Source organism: Canis lupus, chromosome 12 (genome assembly GCF_048164855.1).
Source record: "Canis lupus baileyi chromosome 12, mCanLup2.hap1, whole genome shotgun sequence".
Classification (NCBI taxonomy): domain Eukaryota; kingdom Metazoa; phylum Chordata; class Mammalia; order Carnivora; family Canidae; genus Canis; species Canis lupus.
In genome coordinates this window covers 29,952,085-29,977,402 of record NC_132849.1, presented here as the reverse complement: position 1 = coordinate 29,977,402, position 25,318 = coordinate 29,952,085, and the positions used below count along the sequence as shown (strand labels likewise).

The 25,318-nt window shown below is 51.7% G+C and overlaps 1 protein-coding gene across 1 annotated transcript; it reads right to left on the bottom strand.

The window, feature by feature from the left end:
- Nucleotides 1-1,847: 1,847 nt before the first annotated feature.
- MAL (mal, T cell differentiation protein (MAL blood group)) lies at nt 1,848-24,790 on the bottom strand. The gene is made up of 4 exons (XM_072770285.1): nt 24,618-24,790; nt 8,025-8,192; nt 6,713-6,838; nt 1,848-2,420 (listed from the first exon to the last, which is right to left on the bottom strand). Exons 1-4 carry the CDS (start codon nt 24,708-24,710, stop codon nt 2,346-2,348), a joined length of 462 nt encoding a protein of 153 aa, XP_072626386.1. The 5' UTR covers nt 24,711-24,790; the 3' UTR covers nt 1,848-2,345.
- Nucleotides 24,791-25,318: the final 528 nt, after the last annotated feature.

Here is a 25,318-nt window from a genome sequence, read left to right as displayed (position 1 = left end):
AGTGCCCCCTCCCCAGGCATCATGGGTTTCCAGAGGATCAGTGCCCTTAGCAGGAAGGCCTGCCCAACAGCCAGCTCTTGTCCCTGCAAACACTTCCTAAACAGCAGGATGCAGAAGAGCTGAGCAGTGAGACGCTGGAGGGAAGAAACTAGACCAGGGTGGCGGGAGGGGGTGGAGAGGAGGGTCTGGGTGAACAGAAAAGCAAGACCAGGAGACGGCATTTTTGGAAGCTAGCCATCCATTAACATCCAATGAAAACAGGATGCAAATCAAATGCCAGATGAAACTGCAAATTAAAAAAAAAAAAAAAAAGACTGAGGATGGGAGGAATGAGGAAGTCCTGTCATAGAATCATCTGCAAAGCCTTGGACTAACGAGGATTTTTATCGTTAGACCAATATGCAATTGAAAATGAGAAAAACAAAGAACAAATCAAAATTCCTTTAAAGAGAATGATTAAAATTCCAAAACATTGAGGAACCTTTGGGAAATTCAACCAAGCCTTTGGTTTCTCTTTTTCTTTTTTTTTTTTTTTGGTTTCTCTTTTTCGATAGGGGTCAAAAAATGCTCCACCATTGGCATCATGTTTCTGACTCACCAGCACGCAATCAGGGAGTTTTGTTGAAAAAAAAAAAAAGCCTATTTCCCTCAATCAGTACCTGACTGCAAATTTTTTTAAATACATGACAAACTTCCTACCATTTCCTAATGATTTCTAATTTGTATTTTTTCAAACATTTTGCCCCTAATTTGCTATGAAATTTTATTTAAATTTTAAGTGGACTCACTAACAGTGACCTTTTTCTGGTACAATTACCCTGGAATAACAGATCTCCTGAAAATACTGCTGAGACCCCATGTAGTCAGGGGTCCCCAAGGTGGTTGGGGAGTAAAATGTCAACTCGCTAAACCTCTGCCTGAGGCTTGAATCTTTGCCCTATGTGGCTGCTAGTCTCTGCTGTACACCTCCATAGCTGGGAGGTGACCAGTTTTTGAGGTATCTATTCTGTGCCCCTGTGGAATATCTTTAAATTCTTTGAGCAAAGGGACAAAGCAGCATTTTTAAATGGAAACTAGGCTTTAAGGATTCCTAACTGAGTGCCCTCCTTCCTGTCTCCTTTCCTTTCAATCCAGACATCCTACACCTAAAACATGGCACTCACCACTTGTCTTCTTACTTCCCTTCCCTCAGTAGTCCCCTTGCCCTCCTTGGGAGTGGCCCAGAGAAATTCCAAAAACAGTTTATTATTATCCATATCCCTAATTGGAACAAAACACAAAGCACATTGCCCAGAGGATTTCTGATCAGCTTCATAAGGAGAAGAAACTTTTGCATCTTGTTTTCTTTTGGCTTAAATACTTGTTTTTTTGTTTTGTTTTGTTTTGTTTACAAGTAGGTGCCACACCCAGTGTGGAGCCCAATGTGGGGCTTGAACTCATGACCCTGGGATCAAGACCTGAGCTGAGATCAAGAGTTGGCTGCTCAACCAACTGAGCCACCCAGGTGCTCCCGGGTTTAGGACTTTCTAATGGAACACAGATTCCTTTGTATTGTAGGGGTCTGTGCTGCATTAGACAGGAGTTCCCCAGGCTGGTACTTGGCGAGTCTCCAGAAAGGGTGAAGCTGTCTGCTGCACCTGGTAGCTGGGGAGGGTGGGATACCCAGTGACGGGCTCTCCGGCAGTGCGGTGGCCAAGCATACACAGCTGTCATCTGAACTGCCATTTGATGGCTGCCTTTAGAGATTCAGTATAAGGCAAAGGATTCCTCAGAAAGTAGGCTGAAATGATGGAGTCCCTGAAACTAGGAAATTAAAAACAAAACCCCCAGAACACCCCACAAAAGTATTGAGCATAAAGGCATTTTATAAAGTATTTCAAAGGTTTATCATCTTCCACTGTGGACATCTGCAGATACTTGTTGGGTGACCTTTACTCCCCAGGACAGGGAGACTATCCATGAAGACTTGGAAACGTGCCCCAGGATGGGTACTCAAAAGAGCTTGTGGGAAGTCCAACAGACAGTTCTCAAGATCCGGTCCAGGGGTCACCAGGGGATCTTTGTTTCGTGGGCACAGTCCCTATTTCCCAGCCCCACAGCCCCCTTCCACAAATAGGAAACAGCTCTAGAAAGACAGCTCAGTGGTTGGAGTTTAAACATACAGGCCCCCAGCCCTGACATGAAGGTATATGGGAGAGTAAACATAACACCCACAAGAAACAGAGCATCGCTTTTTTGTTTTCTTTTTTCCACCATCGAGAGTATTTGTGCATTCTAAAATGTTATGCTGGAAGGCAGGCTGATCAGTTAACACCGTCTGGGTTTTCAGCAAAAGTTCTGCTGCTTTATGAAGACTTCCATCTGATTAAAGAAAACACTGCATGGACCACGTACAGCAGAGTGGCCACATATGAAAACACCTGAAACCGAGATAAACAACAATTAATGGGGGTGCATTGGGGGGGCAATGCGTGGGCTGTCCACACTCCCATGGTGTTTGGGGACGATGGCCTGAAAGGGTATGGGCCGCCGCTGCTTCTCGTCATTCCCATAGACATTTGTTCTGTGGTCCCATAATGCTTTCAGCACAGAGCTCTGGGTGACTTACTGATGCATAGGACGTGGGGTGCAAGGTCAACTACCTGCCATCACATGTCATCGTGCTGATGTGACCCAACTAGAAATGGAGACCCCCAGAGACCCTTCAAATAATACTGCTCTTAATGGAAATTTTCCTTCTCCCACACCACTAAGGCTAGAGTGTACCAGCTGTGATTCCACTGGCCTTGGCTAAGGGAATATGAACACGTGGGTTTGCTGGCTCTGGTTAAGGTCTTGATGCTGTCTGGTCATCCTCAGATCCCTACTAGAATTTTACTCCAGGAATCTTAATTTCATAAGCATGGGCAAGGGTGTGCCAGGCTCACAGGAAGTGAGGGACTGGAACAGGGAGGAGGGATGGGAGCTTTTGCAAAAAGGAAGGGGGCTTACTGAGAAAGCTGTTGGAAAGATCCGGTTGGTGTTTTGATGCTGGGAACAAAGGCCCTGGAAATGGGGCAAATGGTCACTTTGTCCCTGTCAAGTCCCTGACTTGTGTTCATGTGGGCACCATCTATTCCTACCACCCTGCTCTGCGTGGCTGGCCTCCCTGAAGGCTTTCCTGTCCCCACGTCAAATATCTGCACCTGGATTTGTGACCTTGGGTGTGAGGTCAAGAGTTTCCAACCCAGGCACAACATTAGGGCAGCTACGGTTCCATGACTCTTGAAAATGCCCATAAACACTAGCGGTCATCGTGCCTGCTCTCTCCCTGCCTCCACACATGGGCGAACCCTTCACCCTTATTGGCCAGAGGCGATGAGTAAGCCGAGTTATTTAATAACAAATGTAAGAGAACTCATCTGGGAACCCCTGAACACTGTCTAAAAGGCACAGTTGTATGTGAATGAGTGGCCCACCCCAAAAGAACACCTCTTCCTGTCAGAGGGGAGCAGTTTAGTGTCTGGGGAATTCCAGACCCAATGAGAACCCTTGGCAAGAGCACCTCAGATGTCCCCGGCAGTAACAGGAAACACTTATTTTCCGAGTGAGGTCAAGCAATGGCACACTGGGACACTAAGAGCCAGGGACATGAATGCATAGCCTTGGGTCTTCAGAATCCCCTCTCCATAATGATGGCTGCCATTCGTGTTACTCCAGATTTCTGTAGAAATTTCCAGCTGCCCTCAGTAATTCCCACCAATCCCCGGGATCCCTCTGGCACACACTGTCTGCTGCCAGCAAAGAATAGAGGGAAAAGTTAGCTTTTGAGGCAGCTCCAACTAAGTAACACAGAGATGGGGAGAGGCAGGCCAGATGCTTCCAAAGGCCAGGAATGTGAGGGAGAAGGTCTTGAGGTTCCTCCTCATTTCCTGGCTGGCTACCCTCAGGACAGGAGAAAGGCATGATGTGGTTGGACCGGGTTTGCCCTGTGCACCAGAACAACTGATATTTTGCATAGAAAGGCGTGACTTTACATTGAACCGGGCTCAGATATCACCTTTGGCCCACTGCCTCGGCCTGCTGGCAGCATTTTTTTTTTTTAAGATTTTATTTATTTTTTTCATGAGACAGAGAGAGAGAGGCAGAGACATAGGCAGAGGGAGAAGCAGGCTCCCCATGGGGAGCCCGATGTGGGACTCGATTCCAGGATCCCAGGATCCCAACCCGAGCCAAAGGCAGATACTCAACCAGGAAGCCACCCAGGTGCCCAACATTTTGATTCTTGATTCCGGCACTCCCGACTTTGCCCGGGCATGCCCATGTGTTGTCTAATTCAACTAACAAAAATGGAGGGGCATGAAGAATTGCGGAGTGGATAAATAGATGTTGGTGTAGTCACAGGTGGAATGCTATACAGCAACAAGAATAAACACTGTACATCTCCACCCCAAAATGCAGATGAGCCTCACAAACCTAAGGTTGAGAGAAAGAAGCCAGACATAAAAGAATGCACACTGTATGACTCCATTTACATGAAGTTCAAAAGCAGGCAAAATTGAACTAGGTAGCTAGAAATCAGGAAGGCGGTTCCTTCATTTGGGTGCACAGTGACAGCGGCAGGACAAGCGGATCCTGGGAGCCATTTATTATGTTCTAGTTCTCAATTTGGATGCTTGTTACACAGAGGGGTTACTTTATGGAAATTCACCCATCTGTACATTTGCAACTTGCTCATTTCTTTGGATGTATGTTGCATTTCGGTAGGAAGAAAAAGAAAAGTTGGAACATAGTAGATCATAGTGGTTCTCAACTAGAGATCTGTCCCATGGGCAGAGGCATTCACCCTATCTGGGTCATTGTGCTAGCCACACTCCAGGTGCATTTCACTACCGTTACCTGCAATCATTTCATGGAAATTGTTGTCAAATGCCTTGCTGCTGCTGTCTGTTGGGAGAGAAGGCTTCTGGGGTTGGGATGGGGCGGGGGGGTATGAGGCCCTCTACAAGAGTTATTTGAAGAATGACAAAGGAAACACCTCACCAGTCTCCCAAGGGAAGAAGGAACAACCAAGGTGCTGCCTGGTTGTGTTACTATTTAGAAACCAGCCAGCTTGGAAGATAAGCCAAAGTGGGAGACACTCCCACACTGTGGGATATTTGAGGGGGTGTCAGGGACCAGGAAGTGGCCATGTTTATGGAACTGGAGAGTAGGCAGGGAACTTAGGGGGAATATGTGGCTTCTTTGGGGCAGAGAATGGGCCCATAGGGACCCAGGTGAGGCTTTCAGGAACTTTCCTTCAGACCCCTCCCTTTGGGAGCAAGAAGAGCACCACCTGCCAAACCCTTCCGTAGAGCCCAACAATGCCCCTTCCCATGGCTTTCCGCTCAGCCTCTGCTCTGCTCTTACCAAAAAGTAGAGACGGTACAGTTCAGGCATCTGGAGCTGGGATCTTGTGATTGATCACCACATTTGACCTCAGCATTTGTATAACTCACAGGTCGACCCCCAGAAATCTGAGGAGTGCTACTTCCCGAAGCTTTTTCATATTTTTGAAGCAACACCCAGGGTTAGAAATACATCTGATATTGCGAGTTCGAATACTTGTGGGAGCCCACATGTGCAGAGCTCTGGAGAAAGGTTTTGTGAATCAAAGCACCCTCCTACTCTCTGTCATCATTCTCATTCATTCCCTTAAGAAGAAAATGGGGTTATGACCTCAAAGCCCACTGGTGAGTCTGACCCTGCAGTTGGAGAAGGCTTCTTTCAGAGTGCAGAGGCCCTCCTGACCTGTGTACTCTGGCCACACACTGCGGACACCCCCATTTGCTCGGCTGATGGAGTGAATGAGGCTCAGGACCCCCCTCCCCAGGCCCCACACTGCTCACTGTGAGGGCCTAGAGAAGAGTGTTTAGCATCTCTACAGTCCCGAGGGAGTCAGACCAGAACTATAGGCCCATTTCACAGATGAGCAAGCTAAGATACCTGCTCAAGGCGCCTCCTCCTGCAGTGGGTTCTCAGAGTTGTCAGGCAGGAGACATCATCAAGAAGACCACAAGGTCTTATTATAGCAGCAAACGTCCACAGTGGAGGGCTCTGGACATGCTGGGCCCAGAAAGGCTTCTCCACAGCCCCAGCCCCAAAGCCAGGGCTTGGCGAGACACTAGCCACTTGATTTTACATCCCTGGGCTCAAGGCTTCCCCCAGCCTGTGTGATTTGAGGGAAGATCACTCAGGGAGAGCCAGCAGACCCAAGTGGCAAGCCTCACCACTTCAAACAGATGCTAAGAGTAAGGGTGACAGAGCTGTCCTGGACACTGGGAATTCCTGGCCATCTTGGAGCAAGTTATCCATGTTCTTGGTGTCCTAGTTCTGCATCTGTGAAATGGGTATAATAAGAGCACCTACATGCTAGTGGTACTGGGGAGAGTTAAATAAGATCCTTCACGGAGGGCTCAGATACTCTGTGGCACTCATGGTCATTTCCCTTTTGCAAAGCCCACCCAGGCACAGAGCCCTGGGCCAACCTAGGCCTGCACAGCGCAGCACTGACCAGAGGGCTAAAGGAGGCTCAGGCACGTCATGGGTCATCTCCCTTCTCCAGGGCTTCGTTTCTTCAGAAGTCAGTGAAGTAAAAAGAAAGGGGAGGGCCCAAGCAGCCTTCTGCTGACCCTCTATGAGGGGGAGGGTGCGGGGGAGCTGGGACCAGGGGCAAATTGACTGCGGCACTCACCACTGCAGAGATGTTCTCGTGGTACTGTTTGTAGGTGTAGCCCTCCTGCATCCCAATGGTGGCCAAAGCTTCCAGCACAGAGGCGCTGAGGTAAAACAGGGCAGCGATACAGTGGTAGGCTGCGTCCTGCAGGGTCAGAAAGCACTGTCAGAGAGGTGGGCAGCTGCGGTCTTAACCAGGCCTGTCTCCTCGACTTGTTCCCTCCTGGCGTAGCTCAGATCCTGCCCTCATCTTCTGCTGCTTCCTTTGGGAAAGAAGGGCTTTCCTGCCCCGACCCCTGCCCCATCCACCCATCATCAGCCCCCAGCCCCCTCCTCACAGAGGCTGTGTAACCAGCACTGCCCACCTGGTTCTATTTCACTGGAATGGGGGCCATAGTCAGGACTTCAGGGGAGAAGGCACACAGCTTTCCCTTGAGATAGAATCAAGGAAGAGGTGGGGGTCAGGAGGGGCAGCCTGGGATCTCACAGGTAGAAATTGGCTCTGGCCCTGAGAAGCATCACGGGTGGCCTCAGGGACGAGGGCAGGGTGAGAGAGACCTAGGTCATTTCCACTGTCACTTTTGTCTTATTATTGTTTCATTTTGGGGGGCTAGGGGAGCTCCAGATAAGTTTAATAGCAAAGAGGAACCAGAATGCAGTTTGAGTAGCTGTCATTTGGAGGTTATTTTGCAAGTCTAAGTAGAAGGGCTTCTGAGGGTAGAGGCCTGGCCAAATGGTCCTGCCCCCTTCCACTGTAGGTAAAGGGCAGGTATTCCATGTATAAGTTTTATCCCCCTGAAGGGCCTTCAAGGCAGAACTTATGCAGAATTAATGGGCCATCCCACTCCCCGCTCCAAGTCCTTCTCTGGGGACCCTGCTTTAGAAGGTCACCACTGGGCACTGGCCAGTAAGCCTGGCCTCACACTGGGCAGCCAAGGGCAGCCTCCAGGTCCCTGCCCCCTCCTAAGATGGAATCCAGCTCTCTGGGATGTTAGGAGATGCCAGCAGGCACCTGGCAGGTGCAGGTGGTATGGGGAGGGGCGGCTGGGCTGCTGGTTATCCATGAAAAAGGCAGTCATGCAGGAGAAAGCAGAGCAGACCCAATGGGAACCAGGCAACCTCTGCCTTCACCTTCTCCTGACCTCCTTGCCATGGGGGGCCCTGGGCCGCTGGGGAGAGCTCAGAGCCGAAGGCCTGGCCAGCTCAGCCTGGGAACGGGGCTAGGAGGCAATCTACAGGACGGCCTCACCCGGCGCTGGAAAAGCCGGCCTGCCAGGAGAGAGGGTCCAATACCCACCCACCCACCTCAAACATTCCAGACTGTGACTCACCAGGGTGACCCAGGAAGTCTCCCCGCCGTGGGCACCAATTATGTACAGGACAAGCAGGGCTGTGGTGGCCATGAAGCAGAACACAGACACAAACATCACCCAGCCCTGGACCAGGGGGATGGGCACCAGGGACGAGGCAATCAAGATCCACACCAGGCCCCCGAAGATCTGCAGAGGGAAGGAGGGCAGGGGTGAATATCGGGGCAGGAGAGCCCACACACAGGAAGGACCAGATCCAGAATCCTGCTGGGGCATTAGGGGCAGAAAAACAGAAAGGAGGCAGAGAACGGTGGTGGGCATTTTTCCTTACCAATAATGCCTCTTACTGCCCCTTCGAGGCATTGCCAGTCTCAGTCCCATCCCTGCTTGCTTGCCTTTATTCACGTTTTAACTACAATTTTTTTATTTAACAAAAACGCATATTGCATTTATATGCTGGCGCTAGCATTTTGCAAATATTAACTCAGCTATTTCTCACAACAACCCTGTGGACAAGGTACCAACCTGTTTTTTCAGATGGGGAAACTGAGGCACGTGGACGTTAAGTCATTTGTCATCCCAGGAAAGGACTTATCTCCCCCCATATTATCATTATTCTAAGGTTTTATCCTTGATTAAATCCTCCTATTTTGACATTAAAATATATTTTCTCTTATGAAAGGTTAGTGACCAGTTGATTCTTTGGTCTTTACTTGGCACAGTAAATCAACCACACTATGTCATAAGCATAATTTTAAAAAACAATATTTGATCCCTTAAATCCCCAAGTCCAGGAAGTACTCTGACTACCAGGGTCAGGGCTGGAGTGGAGAGGTCTGCCTTCCTCCTCCTCCTCCCCTTCCTCCTCCTCTTTGGTGGCCTAGGACTGGTATGAGAGAAGCACTTCCCTGTTCTCATCCAGAGGACACCCTTGCTGCTGTCCGAAGGCTCAGGAAGCCCATGTTTTTAGAGGAGCGCAGGACAACGTAGGAGTCATAACACCCCCCGAGGCCACCATCTCGGCTCCCTGAGCTGAAGCTGGGCCTGTCTTCTCTTCCACTCTCCCTCTTCATCCCCGGGAAGGCAGCCCAGCCTCCTCTGCCATCCCCACCCAGGTAAGGACTGTGCTTGGTAAGGCTGGGGCACAGGTGGACAGGGCTCTGTGGTCAAAGGTCTCCAAGGTCCTTCAGAGCATCTAGGGGCTGAGGACAGGCTGCCCCCCAGCCCTCCGTCCCCTACAGTGTGAGCTCGAGTGGTGTCTTGGCTCCCTCTCTGGTATCTGCTTGGCTTCCTTGCCCACCTGCTAGGCAAGAGACCGTCGTCCTCACAGGTGTCCTCTGACCCTCTCAGCTGAGAAGCATCAGGAGAGAGTCACATTTGAGTAGAAAATTCAGAGAAATGAAGAATCTGGAGTTATCAAAGCAAAGCTGAGCCTAATGAATCAGATATGGGCATCTCTGACCAGAACACTTCCTCTACTGTTGAATCTGAGGGTCCCTGAAGGCACTGGCAGGGGCAGTGGGGCACATTTTACAACTTGTAATCATTGGAGCAAACAGTTAACTAAAACTCCTTAGACAATCGTACCATAAGATCTGTGCATGTGTGTGTTTTTCATCCATAGCTACCTCCAAGATCACACAGATTACTTGGCCTTTCTCATAATGGGCCCTGACAAAGAGACACGAAAATGCTGGAGGTGTAGGAAGCCCAAGTGCGGCCTGGGGAGGTAGGAGAACTGGGCATGCCTGTCTGGAGGGCAGAGGCAAAGGTCTGGGATCCTCCTCTCCAGGGCATCCTTTGCCTGGACACCAGGTGACCATCCAAGGAGGAGCAATCTCAGTTAGGTTCCCTGTTCATATGCTCTCAGGGAGCCCTGCCCTTGCTTCTCCTTGGCAGCAGCCAGCACAAAATAGGTGCTCTGGGTTAGTTACAAGATGGCCATGTGGCCATGTGATGGTGGGGGTGAGGTCCCCCTTGTTCACAGCTAACTCCTGGGTGTGGGACATCTGTCCAGCTGTGCATCAGTGTCTGAGTTAGTTGGCCAGCCTTCAGGGTCTCCTGTCGGATGGGTATGGGTAAACTGTAATGATTTATGTATTGCCTGCCATGAGTCTGGAGCATGCAGCTTAGCTAGATGTGGTCCCAGTTTTGACACTGAGCTTCTGGCACCCAGGCAGAGGGAAGTTCTGGGTGCCAAGTTCATCCAGTCACTTGACCTGCTTCAGGTGTGGACTTTTACCTATATGATGAAGACTGTGTTCCAGCTCCCTGGAAAATTCATTCTCTTTCTCTCTCAGATTCCTGGAGCCTGTGGTAAGAATATCTGTTCACAGGAGCAAAGCCCACCCTGGGCTCGATCCCGGCCCCTGCCCCCTGGCAGACCTCAGGACCCTATCCTGCCTTTGGGTGTCCGACCTTGTGAAGATCCTTTTAACAATTATGCTTTTTATTTCTTTGCACAGTTTATCTATGGCAGCAAGTTTCATAGTAAGATGGTGGGAAGCAATTCTCTCTCTATCTTACACAGCTTTAATGAGATATAATTCACTTACAAATTGCCTATTGAAAGTGTAAAATTCAATGGTTTGGGGATATTTATAGGTTTGTGCAAGCATTGGCTCCAGCCCAACTTTGGGACATTTTCATCACCTCGAAAGAATCTCTGTACCCTTTAGCTATCACTTGCTTCCCTCCCTCCCATCCCTAAGGGACCACTAATCAGTCTACTTCCTGTCTCTATAGTTCCTATTCTGAACTTTCACCTGAGTTGAATCATATAATAAAAGATGGGCTTTTATGACTGGCTACTTTCCTTTAGTATAATGTCTTTCAAGGAGAGGAAGTCTCTCTCAGGGGAACTTTTACAAGATGTCTCTACCATCACAGCACACCCCACGGGCCCATTCTGACCCCTGCCATGTGAGGCACATGAGGTGAACGTGTCTCATTCTGGAGCCTCCAAGCTGGAAACAGGCGAGGAGCCACTGGTTCCCAGGGACGTTGGTGAAGGAAGCACGCTCCAGGCCCAGTCTGTCCCTGGAATGTATTTTAAGTTGCACATCGTATGAAGGTCATGCCCTCGACATAGATGAAATGATTAAAACTGGGGTCCTGTCCTCTGCCACCACGGCCCTGCCCCTTGGGTCTCTGGGGAGAAATGTGGGGCTGTAGGAAGGAGCCCCGGGGGCCCGCCTGGGAGGGGTGCTGAGGTGGGAGCAGGCCATCCCTGAGGCCGGGAGGCCGAGCGGCGGCATCTCCTCCCAGCTACGTGCCTGTGAGCGGGCGCAGGCACCACTGCAGTGAGAAGTCCGTGCAGATGCACGTCGGCAGCTGTCGGCAGTCCCGGCGGCCCCGGCCCCGCAGCGTCCACCACCAGGGTGCTCGGGAGCCGGCCAGGGGCTCTCTGGCCACCCGAGCCGCCGCAGGAGGCCGCGGCATGAGTCAGCCTCTCGGCCTCGGCTTCCTTGTGTACGAGTGGCAGTTCAGAGCTGGGTCTCCCCAGGGCAGGCTGGCGCACGCTGGCTGGCACTATGGATGTGAGTGTGCAGCTTCTGGCGCTGTGCCCAGCACCACCCACAACCGGGGTAAGATGCTGCTCACCCACGAGGCCAGCTGCCCTCACAGACAGATGCAGAGGCAGCCGACTTACAAGGCAGGATGATAACAGCCCGGAGTGGCACAGCGGCCTGGACTGGTGCGGGCCTCCAGTCAAGTCTCAGAGGGAGAGTTGGACTAACTGGGTAACTGGGCCGAAAGGTCAAGAAGTGGCTTTGCAGGGGGAAGAAGGAGTATATAATATAATAATATAACATAACACAAGAGGCAAGTCCACAGGATGCTGAAGCGGCAGTGAGGGCCTCAGAAGGCCCGGCAGCTGGGCCTAGGGGAGGCAGTGAGGGGGAGGGGTGGCTGAAGGTGGGGCTCAGGGGGTCGAGCCTCGAGGCAGAGCAGATCCCTAGGCCATGTGATGGCCTTCAAGACCCCGCTCCGTGGAGAGCTGGGGCTCAGTGTGAACCATGGGACAAAGCCAGTGCCTGCCCCACTCCACCTACTAAGTGTGCAGAGAGCAAACAGAGAGAGCAAGCAGAGCGCCCACACCCGGGGAGATAAGGCTTCCCGGGCAGGTAGCAGTCCACCCCATCCTGGCCTCAGGACCCCACTGGCCAAATATTTGTCAAGAGAAGGGGGGTAGGTGAGGGTTCAAGCATTCCTTTTGTAAAGAAACCTCCAAGCGGCTCCCAGCTCCCAGAGGCAGCAAATGCTCACAGGCAATCATTTTGAAACATTAGTCATCCAAGTGGAGGCATGACTCCAGTTTCTGCTCATCTCTGTCAAGGGGCCGGACTTCCCACCACCCCCTGCCTACACCCAGGTCATCCCCTGTACTCCCAGACAGAGATGGTGCAGCTGGCTATGGTAGCTGTAGAAAACGACCTCTAAGTTGGGTGGCCTTAGGATCTTCTGCACTGAGCTCTCTCTGTGGGGTCCAGAACCCCAAGCTGGAAAATGGTGGCAGGTCTGGTTTAACACTGTGGTCGGCAGCCCTCACTCAGTGCTAGAATTGCCTGGGATACCTTGAAAAAACATCAATGCCCAGGGTCTGACTCTAGTGGAGAGAAGGAAAGTTCTAGCATATGCAACAGACATCCCAGGCTGTTTGCCAAAAGCCTTAGAACATCCTTCCATAACACGAGCCCTGGGGTTATGTTCTGGTGATTCCTGTCAAACAGAAGAAGAACTGGCTCCTGTCTCCGACACCCTGCTCGACTGTCCGGTGATTCCAGCTGAGGCACCTCTCCAGGTCCTGACTGGGCTTCAGTGCAAAGCTCCCTTTCCTCTTCTTTCCTCAAGATTTCAATCCCTGTCTTGCCTTGTCCTCGACTGTCCTCCAGATCCAGGGATATAGCCTCAGTGTCTGTGTAGGAATGAGCTGGTGATCTGAGGCCCCGACCCCTGGTATTTCAGGATTGGAAACCACCCATCTTTAATTCAGTCTGGTTTGGGATGCTGAGCAGAGTTGAGATTCCCTAAGAACCAGGGGTAATATACAAAATCAAACTAAAAGAATTCCAAAGACCTAAAAGAATTTATATTTGTGCCTGTGCAATCAAATGATTTTTGAAAAAAAAAAAAAAAAAAACAAGAAAAATTACCTCAGGAAATAGTCTCTGTGGGAGCTCTCGTATAAACTTAGACAAGGTTCCCCATTTTTCTTTCCGAAGCTTAATCCATAGGAGGCAGGCTACCAAGTTTCTTTTCTTTTTCTTTCTTTCTTTTCTTTTTTTTGCTACCAAGTTTCGATCTCAGCTCTGCCACTTACTAGCTGGGTGGCCAGTTGTTCCTGGGCAGGTTTCTTAACCTCTCTGTTCCCTATTTGAAAAACAGTGATAACAACAGTGCCCACCCACCCCATGGGGTTGGGGTGAAATGGGGTTATGTCTGCGGAGTACCTGGCACATGGTGAGCACCTGAGCGCTTGCTGTCTCAGCTGCCATATGATGAGGCAAAGCCTCTTCTGTAACCATGTGAAGATTCCCATAGGTCTAGGATCTCAACATGCACAATTATCCACTCCAAACCGTATTGGGATCTTGAATTTAAAAATAGCTTCAGAAACATCAAAAAGAGAAAAACTGATGATCTCCCCAAAATCAAAAGCTGAGAAAAATGTTTCTGCCTCTGTGGAAGGAAACACAAAGGACATTAAAATGGGAGAGAGTTTTCCTTCAAACAATGAGCTTTGGTTACAAAAGGGGGAAAAGGAATCCTCCAGCACATTCTTGAGATTTGTATGGTGTTTCCACTGCTTGTGCAAGGCTGAAAGAGCTCTGCGTCCACAATCACCCAGTGTTTTTGCGGCACGGCTGGGATAACTGAGGTCAATGCGGGAGAATTGCTCAAATTCTCTGGATGTTTTTCTGGGGCTCCATTTTACTTTGTCAGGGTCTTCACAAGAAGACACTTTTCCAATCCCAAGTCAAGGTGTGAACTTAAAGAGGACTTCTCATGCAGGGTTTTACACACACACACACTTGGTAGCGTGGCGCCTTGGAGTCCAGCACCAGAATTCCCAATGGCTCTGAGGGCACGGTGTGGGTTTCCTGAAGGCACACGTAAACAGGAGTCTGTAATCTGAACTCTTGAGAAGCAAAGGAAACTGGTCACTGAGTGTAGGCTGTGCACCTACCACTGAGCTATCCTGCCACTTTGGTCAGGGGGCCTCAGATCATCTCCCTAAGAAGGAAAAGGAAAGATAGCCACACCAGATGAGACAAGTCCCAGCTGCTGTGAGCTCTGAGCCCTTTGGTGCTCTCTCGAGGCCACCTGGACCAGTAACCTCAATTTGTGTTGAGAGAAATGTCTATGCTCACTGGATTATTTTAGTGGTCAGGGGTTATTGCAATGCTAGAAAGGGATGTCATGTAAGTGATCTGACCAGTATAATAACTGTGTGCTCTAGGAGAAGCTCAATGAGCTCTAATGGTTGAGTGGCTAAAAAGATTCATCATTCTGTGAGTTAGAGTGGAGAGCATTTGTGTGTGTGTGGGTGCGTATGCATGAGTGCATGTGTGCCTGAGTGTGTGTGTATGTGTGTGTGTGTACAGGCTGGTTATGGATGTGCTATTGCAGAGAAGGGTAGGGTACCACAGTGAAGTCAAGAGGACATAAGCACCAGGTAGGAGGAGGCACAGAGGGAGGTCAGAGGGGAAGACCAAGACAAGATTCCCAAACACTGACGCCTTCCCCAAAGACCCTTGGCTCTGAAGAGAAGAGTCTCTTCAGAAAACAGATCTGAGAGGGAGGCTGGGGACTCTTTTCCTGTACTGAGGGGGGGTGGGGTGGTGATGGCAGGAAGCACACGTGTGGGGCTTATGCCAGCTTCTCTGGTTCTTGTGTGAGCCTCACCCCGCTGTTGTAGAGGAACTCAGTCCCCAACAAATCAAAGGAGAGGCTTCCCTGGCTCACCCCCTCCCTCATTCATTTGTCCATCCATGCATTTAGCAGAAGTCGAGAGTGCTCTTGACCATGGCCAGCACTGAGGCAGGTACATCCCCATAGGTAGACCTTAGCCAAAGGCATGCACTAAAACACGGATCCATCTCTCCCTTCCAGTCTTGCTGCCAGACTCCACTGGAGCAGCTCTGGGTCCACCAAGCACAGAGTCAGGTCCTGGTAAACATGTCAGGACCCCAGTGAGGGTAACCAGTTAAACATCTCTGCCCAGGACAGGGACAGAGCCCAGCAATTTACACAGACCCCATAGGGAGGTGTCTGCGGGGGGAGGAGTCAGAAGATTCTCCCTGTGTGGACCCCCACTGCCTCTGTCAGCTGACAAGGCAGCTCACTGGGAGTCTGACTGCTGAGGCTACACCAGGAGTGGTGTTGAGGCCACCCGACTCAGTTTACCTATGCAAGTTGCTCCAGCCCCCCCACCGACCCTTCATCACCAGGGTCATTCTTCCAGGGGGACCCATTGTGCCATTAGGCCTCTCAAGGCAGGCTTGGATAGTGTCTCTTCATCTAATCTGGAGGTAAGGCCAAGACTCAGGGAGCCTTGAGTCTGTTTGTGGAAAGGGAGCTAGAGACTTGAGATTCAGAGGGTTAGAGGTGAATTCAGGTCTGCAGTGACATTAACACAGTGGGTGTGGATGGAGAAGAGGCCTCTGTCCAGGCCTGCAATCCCACTTCCCTCCAGCCCTGGGGAAATCTCTTCCACAGTACACACTATACCTCTGCTCTAGGTACTGGCCACTAGTCACTCCCTCCCCGTGCAGAGGACAGTCACCCATTCCTGAATGAATGAAAAGTTCTTTCTGGTCCACAGAGCTAGGGGCTTTCAGACAAGCATGTCCTCATTTGGATGGAAAAATTTCCTAACCTCACCTATACCCACGGGCTTTACCCAGCAGGATAAACAGAGACAAGGAGGTTCCGTGAAAAATGCCAGTAAGCCACCTGTAAGAGGGGGGCACATCCAGGGAAATGCTAGACCAGATGGGGCTGGCTGCAGTGCAAGAAAAACAAGAGGCACTAATGGGCATCACTAAGTCGGACAGTAATGTGGTGAGCCAACAAACAAAACAGGTGTGTACCCTGTGTAGCGGGAAGGGACTGCCCACACAGGGCTTCTTTCCAGGGTCCTAGTGGTTCTTTCTTGGGAATTGCAGGTGACTGTCAATTTCATCCTCCATCTGCCCCCTTGGAGTCAAAGACACCCTTGTGATTCATAGCAGCCAGGTGGGAGACGAGAAGTAGCCCCTCTCCTACCAACACAGGTTAAGAACAAAGGCTTCAGAGGGCATGATCTGTGCCAGGAACATGGACAGACTTAGGGTCCAGGCAGGAGACACAGCCAAACAAGGGATGGCCATACAGGTGCCAAGTGCCAGGAAAGGGAGTGCTCTCAGGGTGGGCTTCCAGGTGGGGGCACAGGGGAAGTCTGGGCTTAAATGATAGAGAATTTAGTCCCACCATGCCACCTGCACTAAAGGGACACCTCGAATGGAGACCAGTGCAGGGCTATGGGCTGGTTCTAGAAAGAGTCCTAAGACACAAAAGCAAAGTGGAATCCTTCCTGTCAGGCCCCTCTACCCATCCGTGCTTGGCTTATCATAAGCCACGGGGCAGTAAGGAGACTGGGAGGGGTGAGGACACACTTTTGTGCCAGAGGCCACCCTCTTCCTGAATCAATGCTCTTCCAGATGGTGGCCATACACTGATACACTGACACTTGAAGATAAATTATTTTTGTAAGGCTTAATCCCAGGCCCATTGGTAACTGGCTCCGGGTAGAGGCAGCAATTTGCATGACACTGAGAATTCACAAAGCTCTCCCCACCCATCCTGGCACCAAGCTGACAGGGTGGGGCAGGAGAGAGGCTTAAGACATCCCCTGCCCCTGGGGCAGGAGGCAGGCAGGACTGCCACCCCAGCAGGCTGGCCAGGGTCAGCTCGGAGCAGAGGAGGGGAATGGGTCTTCTGCACCCCTCCTTCTAGCAGGGATTGGCCAGTTGATCTCAGAGCAGATGTTTGAGTCATTGGTAAATTAATAGTGGCACTTAACAGCTGTCGCGCAGTAACTATGTGCATCATGTCGTTTTGAGAGCTTTGTGCATATTACCCTCATTCACTCATTCCTCGCCTCAATCCTCAAGGTGGGTGCCATTATATCACCATTGTATTGATGCAGAAACTGAGGTGCAGTTGCCTGCCCACATCCCCACAGCTGCTGAGCACCCGCTCGGACAGGCTGGCTGTGCAGCCTGGGTCAGATTCTCCTCCGTGCGCGTGTGGCAGTTACCCAAGGCAACCCACAAGCAGTTCACCATGAAACCTCCCCATGTGTAGGGTCGCTTTGGAAATGGCCATGAGAACTGCCACATCGAATGCCAGGAGACTAGTCCCTGAGCCTCCCGCCGGCTCTCTAGCCAGAGCCACCCCGGGTCTAGAGAGAACCGCAAGGGAGGTGGCTTCCGGAGGCAGGCTTTCCCTCCCCCACCCCTCCACTCGCTCAATAGGCTCTGTTCTTTCAGAGGGAAAGAATAGCAAGGTTTGTGTTTAAGACCAAAAAACAAGCGAAAGATCAGAACACTGAAGGACGTGACTCCCTCTTCTGCAGGCACAGGCCTGCAGTACTCATCCCCGGGTCCATCAACAGGACATCTGTCATGAGCTGCCCCCCACCCCTCACCCCTCCTGACAGGTGTAAGGGTGCCAGTCTCACTTTTGGTCCTTCTCTGTTTGCTCGGTTCTAGGACTCTCCTCCCACCCTTAAAGCCTGCGCCCTTGGTTTTCTGAGGGCCATCTTCAAAGTTGGATCCCGGAGTGTTTCGGGGCTACTCCTCCTGCCTCTTCCTGGCCCCTTCCTCCTCTTCCTGGTCCCTTCCCTCCCAGCCTGACTTCGTTCTAACAGGAATCCGGGGCTATGGTGTGGAATTTCAGGTCAGCTGAGACTGGCTGTGCCTCTTCCCACTGCCGTGCATATCAATGTGTGACGGCTGGTGACAAGGCTTTTCTTTTAGTTCCTACATATTTTCTTCAGGCCTTAGGGACTTGTTTTGCCCCAGTGTGGGCAGAACATTAGCTATTAATGAGGTGGGAGTAGCAGAGAGCCTGGAGCTAAGCCTTGCACAAAATCACTAAATCAATGCTAGTTCGTTACCTGGGAAATAATCATGCTGCTGGTGCCCAGCAGGAGCTACCCAGGAGCTAGGCCTTTCCACCAGAATGTATAAGGCCAGCTGGGGCCCCACAGATGCAGAGAGTAGCAGAACCTGCTCCAGGCCCCCAGGAACAACCTGAAGCCAGTGTAGAGTGAGCCTACACTTGTCCATGGCATTAGTGCTTCTGGAATGAGGGGTGCCACTCACTCACTGTCCTCGTATCCATCAGCACCTGAAGAGAACACCTGCTGGAGTATTTTAGTGTCTGCCCCTGATGGCCTTTGGTCCAAAACACTTTGTCCAAGGACTGATATTTAGGAGTCCAAAAGGAAGCCCCAGGCAGGCTTGTGTGTGTGTGTGTGGAGGGGGGTGCGGTAGCGGGGGGAGGGGGGGGCGGAGGGGGCAGGGGGCTGGAGTTGGAAGCCAGGGCTTAACATGAATCTGTTAGTGTTCAGCCCCTAGCCCGATCCAGGCGTCGACTGGCTGGCCCCATCCCACCTCAAGGCAGGCCCCAAACCATCCAGTCCCCACCCACAGCCTTTCCCAGAGAATACGCCTAATCCCAGAGCAAAGCCAAGACACTCCAAAGGTTGTGCAGAGCTGGCCTAGGCTGCACTGTGAGCAACCCCCATCAACATCCCCCAGCCCTTCCCGCAGAGGGCGTGGCAGGTGTAGGTGTAAATAGTCAGCCTTTGTCCCTGACCCAACCTGAGTGACCAGAGTGCGAGTGTGAGCTAGCGCTCCTCCTCCCCTGCAGCGGCATCTGGGATCCTCCTCTCCTGAAAGCACTCAAACAGAGGATACCTCCTCCGGCCCTAGGTATTATCCCATCTGCATCAAGCCAGGGAGGGACCTACTTAGAGGTCCCTTTTAAGGAAGCTTAAAAGCAACCTTTTTCGAAGTACCAAGGTTGTGATGACAAATGCATGACCATCTGGGAGTTAAGCCCCATTATCACACTAAACAGTTTCCAGACAACAGCTCAAAGCCACTGACTCCTGATCAAAGCAGTCCTCTGGTTCTTGAAAAACCATAAAAGTCATTTCTCAACTCCAAGAACAAACCCCTGAGAGACGTCTACTATAGTTCTTCCCCTCCCTTTAGAGAGGAAGAAAGGAGAAAAGCCAGGCAGTGTCCTTATCCCCTTCTAAACAGCTACAGAGAGGGGCCCCCAACACAAGACAAGGACATAGGGCCGGGAGTCAGTGGGCGCAGCCAGTGAAGGCCAAGCTCAGCCGCTATCCTACACTGGCCAGCCCCCACTCCCTGGTGACTACAGAAGAGGTCCCTGGCTGGGGCAGCAGGGAAATTTCACCAGAAGCACAGAGGGTGCCTGCCTTGAACCCAGGAGAACCTTGCAGGGCATCTGGCTCCCTGCCCCAGCCTCTCACTAAGCACTGTCTCCACTACTCTGTCCCTGGTAAAAACATTGAGGGGGTGGGCTGGTCTACTGATGGCCACTCCAAACTTTTGCTGAATCAATGGCTTATCAAATGCAGATTCTTGGGCCCAGCCTTGACCTAGTGACTCAGATCCTTCAGGGTTTTTTTTTTTTTTTACAAGCAGATTCAGGGGCTGGGAGCTCCCCAGTGGCTCTGAGCTGCCCCTTCAACTCCTGGGGTGGGGGTGGGGGGACATGGAGAAAAGGGAAGAAGGGAACCAGGCCCTCCCCTGGGCTGCCCTTTCATGATCCTTTCTGCTGTGGGCAAAAAATCATCATGGGTGTTGGGGTGAATGCAAAATCCTGGACATGACTTGCTGTCACTGTAAGAAGTGCCACCCTGGAGACCGAGTTACCTGAGGAAGCTGGGCTCCACCCCCTCCTCCGCCTCCCCCCCTTCCCGTTCCCCACCCCCAACCTCAGTCTCCTCCCAGCTCCGAAAAATTCAAAATTCGGTTTCGGTGAGTACAACTCTCATCTCCTATGAGTCCTCATGCTGTCTTCACAATGTAACCAGAAGGTGGACCACCCACCAGAAAACTGCTATATCATCCTGCCTCTACCCCACCCTCACTGCTCCACGCCGGCTCTGTAGGGCAGCTGTTTACCAGGCAGGTGAAAATCTAGGGCAGGTCTCAGGACTTGTCTGGTCACTCTCAAATAATAAAAGTCCTCAGCTTCTTTGGGTGAGAGAAACAGTCTCATTTGGGTAACTACTGTATCCAGTTCACTGTGAGTATCGAAACTGCAAACCCCCTTCCAGGTGAAGCTCCCCACTTCACATTCACCTCAAAAAGTGAACCCTTAGGAGCCTTGGCTCTCACCCTCCTTTTCTGCATTCCCCAAGTCTCTCTTCATCCCCAGCCATTCCAGCCAGTGGCTTTTCCTTTTTCCTCTGTCAGTGGCTGGAAGAGGGAGCCAAGTTAATGGTTTCATAACCTGTGTTTTGGCATTTCCTTCACAAGTTCTGAGAGCGCGGGCCAGTCACCTCCCCTGGCACTTTGTGAGAAGAGCTTCCTCTGGCCCTGGCCAGAGCTGAGACAAAGAGCATTCGACGTTAACATTTTGTTCCGTGAATGGTGGTCTGAGTGTCATAGAGCTCCTGGCTTAGAAAAGAAGAGGAAGAGGCAACAAGAGACTGTGATCCCCAAAGAAAAAGTCTCCCCTTGAGTGGGGACAGGGGAACAGGCCAGAAGCAAAGCCTCCAGGTGAGTTGTTGGAAAACAGGACATTCTGCTGGGAGCCTCTCAATGGGGGGGTGCCCCTGTGACTCCACTGCCTGCAACAGCGGTATGGCCTGTGTGGCTCACACTACCTGGTAGGGCCAGCCTTCTACTTCCTACCACGCCCTACAGCTTTCAGAGGTCTGGGATAGGGGTGCTGGGCCAGAGTGAGGTTGCCGTATACTGCCACCCACCCCTCCCCCGAGTCACCACCCTTCCCAGCCCCTTTGGGCAGTTTCCTTGCCTTGAGAGGGGAGAGGAGGGGAGCTCCACCCTGTTGGCCTTGGATGCTGGCATCTGTGACTCTCGGGCTACTGGGAAGTCAGGCATGGGGTATGAATTGTGACTAATCAACTCAATGGACCACAGATTTAGAACATACCCAAGCATTTCACACCCATTGGATTAGCAGAAAATTGCAAATTCTGATGCAATCCAGTGTGGCAAGGATGAGGAACAGTGGGGACTTTCACGCACTGCTGGTAGGAGCTGGAAAGGTCCAGGTTTAGCTCGAAACAGACAATTTGGGGACCTTCTTTATCAAAGAAGGCGAACTAAGGCAGGGTCTTGGAAGGGGCCTGAGCTTAATTATGCTTCATCAGCTGGGTAACTCTGCTTCCAGAGATTGGACATTGGAATCAACCTTTTGAACAGCAATGTGATAACATCTGGGAAAAGGAAGATGTGCCTTTCCTATGAAGCAGGAGGTTAAATCCTCCCTATGTGTTCTGGGAGGAACTTCCCAACATGTAGCTAATGAGGCACATAGAAGAATGTTCTTGGCAATGCCATCTGCACCAGCAGAAAAGAACAAATTTAAAACAGCCAAAATGTCCATCAAGAGAAGAACAGATTAGGGATGCCTAATCTTTTTTTTTTAAATAATAATCACCATAATTTCACATGAAATCATACCTCATTGTAGTTTTTATTCCATTTTCCTAATGACTAATGATGCTGAACCTCTTTTCATATGCTTATGAAGCTCCTCTAGAGAAATGCCTATTCAAGTTTGTTGCCCATTTTCTAGTGGGTTGCGTGTCTTTTTGTTGTTGAGTTGTAATAGTCTGTAATTTAAAAAACCCTTCTCAGAGTTCTATAATTCACTACTCTTTCCACACATCAAGACACATACAGTTTCCACTCTAAAATCTTACAAACTGTGCAGAGGAATACTTAAAGAACCAGTGTCGGCTTTCTTTTCTGCTCTCCCAAGCACCCCGTGGGTGCATCCCCACTCTGGAGAGGAGGAAAGAGATTCAGAGGCACACACTGAGGCACCCAAGGTCTCTTGGGGAGTTGGGAGGAAGCAAGGGAAGTGGGAGAGCAGGGCTGAGATTAAGAAGAATAAAATCTTTTTTTTTTTCTCAAAGACTTATTTATTTATTCTAGAGAGAGGGAGCACAAGTGGGGGGAGAGGCAAAGGGAGAGGGAAAGCAGAAACAATCTCCAGTAGACTCTCTGCTGAGCAGAGAGCCCAGCTGTGGGGCTTGATCTCAGGACCCAGAGATCATGACTTGAGCTGAAACCAAGAGTCAGATGCTTAACCCACTGAGCCACTCAGGTGCCCATAAGGAGAAAAAAATCACTTCTAACACAGCTGAGAGGAAAGTGTTCCAAGCAAGAAAGAATGACTTTTTCTAGAAGCCTTTACCATCTCAGGCCACAGAACTGCCTCGGGAGGAGTAAATTTCCACTAACTCGTGGTTCTGAGATTTCCCACACTCAGCCTTCTTTCACTTTTTGGGTTTCGGAGGTGGTATCCTCTCGTCCCCACCCAGCTGATTGCTCTGTTTGGCTGGGCTGTTCCTACCCTCAGCGGCACTCCTTCCCCTAAACTGTGATACCAAGAGGAGGCAGAGGGCACTGGGAGTCTTGTCCCTTCGGTGAAGCCAGCATTCCCCACCTTGCCCCTCAGCCCCCCCTCCCCCCGCACCTGCCACTATCTTCTGCCACCTGAGCCCATTCTTGTCAGGGCAAGAGGAAGATGGTACAACAGAGTCTTCAGCCTGGAGTTCAAGTAACACACTCTGATTCTTGTTTTAATGCTCCTCAAACAGCTACAAAGACATTGTAAGCCACTTATAAGGGCAGTTTAAAAGCCACTAGGAATATCTTTTGTTGCTTAAAAAAATCTCTCTTGCCCCATCACACCTCACCATTAGCCATCATCTGTTTTGGTTATGAAACTCTGCCTTTGTAATGCAGTAGCCTCTGAAGAAACCACCCACTACTTATTCCCAAGTCATAGGGTCTATGTGCTCTTTTCAGAAACTCAGTCTTGGGGAAGCACAGGCTAACTGCTGCATGGCAGTGCAGATGAGCCATTTGGGAAAAGAATATTCCAGTGGATGCAAGGAATCCTCTCTCTGGGCCTGGATGTCCCCATCCATAAATGGTGGGACTGGGCTTAGTGGTGTCCAGGGTGTCTTCTAGATGTCACTTCCTTAGATTCTGGTTAGCTCCAGGATCTGAAGGTATTCTGGATACACCCAGGTTTGGGCTCAATGCAATTCACACTTCAGTGATAGGGCGCCCCCAGGCAACCTCAGCCCCCTTAGCCCTTTCCCCCAAACCCTCCACGGAGAACAGAAGTTGCTTCCTTTGCTGTTCACATCTTTCTGCCTCCAATCAGACAATAAGAAGCCAGGGTCCCATTTTTAGACATTCAAGCTAGGACATAGTCTTTTCCAGTGGGGGTGCAGGGAAGGAGTCTCTGTGACCACAACGCACCACACCCACAGAGTAAATACACCACGCCCCCTCCCAGGTAAGGGACTGCGCCCCCCGCAGCGGTTAGTTAGGCTGAGGGAGACCTGAAGCGTCCCCACACAGCGACCACCTTACTAAGAGCCGGGAGTGGGAAGTGCTTTCCGTAGCCACCAGCAGCCGAGACAGTGCAGCTCCAGCTTCAGGAGCGGGGTTCCTGCCGCCCAAGGTCAGCCGAGGCCCAGGACCGCTCAGGCTACTCCCTCTCCCTTACCCCCACCCGCCCGCACAGGGCAGGGTGACTGTGGCGATCAAACGGTGGCTTGTTTTATTATTTCCAGTTCAAAGTGGTGGCAAGAACGTTCACTCGCCAGAAACTTTCAAATGCCAGAAAAGAATAATCCAGATTCAGCTCCTTATACTACACCAACCCAATCTGCAGACCTCAGTTGGCAATGCGTACTCAGGTTTCCTTCTTTTATCTTTTTTCTTTCTTTCTTTCTTTCTTTCTTTCTTTCTTTCTTTCTTTCTTTCTTTCTTTCTTTCCTTTCTATTCTTTCTTTCTTTCTTCTTTCTTCCTTTTCCTTTTCCTTCCTTCCTTCCTAATTTTCTTTCTTTCTCCTTCCTTCCTTCCTTCCTTCCTTCCTTCCTTCCTTCCTTCCTTCCTTCCTTCCTTTCTTTCTTTCTTTCTTCTTTCTTCTTTCTCGAAACCCTAACCCTGGGAAAAGCTGGGCACTCCTACAAGGACGTCGCCCTCTCGGAAGGGCATACTCTGCGCGACTCCAGCGAAGCGAGTTGGGAGGGGGGCTCTGAAACCAGCGCACGGCAGGTGGACCCAGGCCTGCTTCCAACATTCGACCCATGTTGCGAATTTGGACTTCCCACCTGGGTCCCGGGGACTGTCCACCCATTGCCCTTGTCTAGAGGGGGCCGAACGACGGGGCGTGGGACGGGAGGAGGGACACCCCGCTGTGGCCCAGCTACCCCGACGCTCCGGAGACCCGTGCAGCCTGCGGCTCCGGCCGCCACCACCCATCCCGCCCCTTCCCTGGGCACGGCCGCGCCAGCCACTCACAAACTCGAAGATGAAGAGCAGGTCCGGGAAGGTCGTGAAGACGGAGAAGCCGCTGGGCAGGCTGCTGCCCCCCGACGCCGCTGCTGGGGCCATGCCGGCGGGCTGGACGCGCGGCTCGGCTTCGCGCTGACCGCTCGCTTGCTCGGCGGAGCCCAGTGGCCCCGGCGCCCCAGCGCGCGGGTTAAGAGGAGGGGAGCCCGGGGCCGAGGAGGGAGGAGCCGCGGTCCCCGCCCGCCCCGTCCCCGCCCAAGGCCGAGATGCGCGCCGCCCGGACCCTCCCGAAGGCGCTGCGGGTGGTGGCGCTGCGGGCCGGCCCGGCTCCTGCGCGCACCTCCCGCGCCACCTCCCACCCGAGCAGGCCGAGGCCCCTCCGGGGAGGCGCTTCGCACGCCTGGCACGGGATCGCCGTCCCTTAAGAATGATAACCATCACTACCCAGGCCCCCCGGAGTCCCCATCGTGACACCCCGCGGGTTACCATTGCCTCAGCTGCTCTTAAGTTGGGTCTCCTCATCTTTCCTCTGCGGGCGCTGATACGTGCGACCTCCGCGTTCAGGCTCAAAGCGGGACGAGGCCCCAGTCTGCCCTCGGCTGCAGGCGGGGGGCTGGGGGCGGCTCCGAGGCAGCTCTGGCCACGCGCCCCTGCTCCCCGCGCCTTCAGGCCCAGCGCGGGCCTCTCCCCCATGCACATCTGTGGGGCGG

Coding starts and splice junctions, on each gene's coding strand:
- MAL (XM_072770285.1), bottom strand. CDS start 24,710: ATGGCCCCAGCAGCGGCGTCGGGGGGCAGCAGCCTGCCCAGCGGCTTC. Junction 8,193..24,617: donor TGCTCTTCATCTTCGAGTTT/GTGAGTGGCTGG, acceptor TTCCCTCTGCAG/ATCTTCGGGGGCCTGGTGTG. Junction 2,421..6,712: donor ACGAGAACATCTCTGCAGTG/GTGAGTGCCGCA, acceptor TCTCGGTTTCAG/GTGTTTTCATATGTGGCCAC.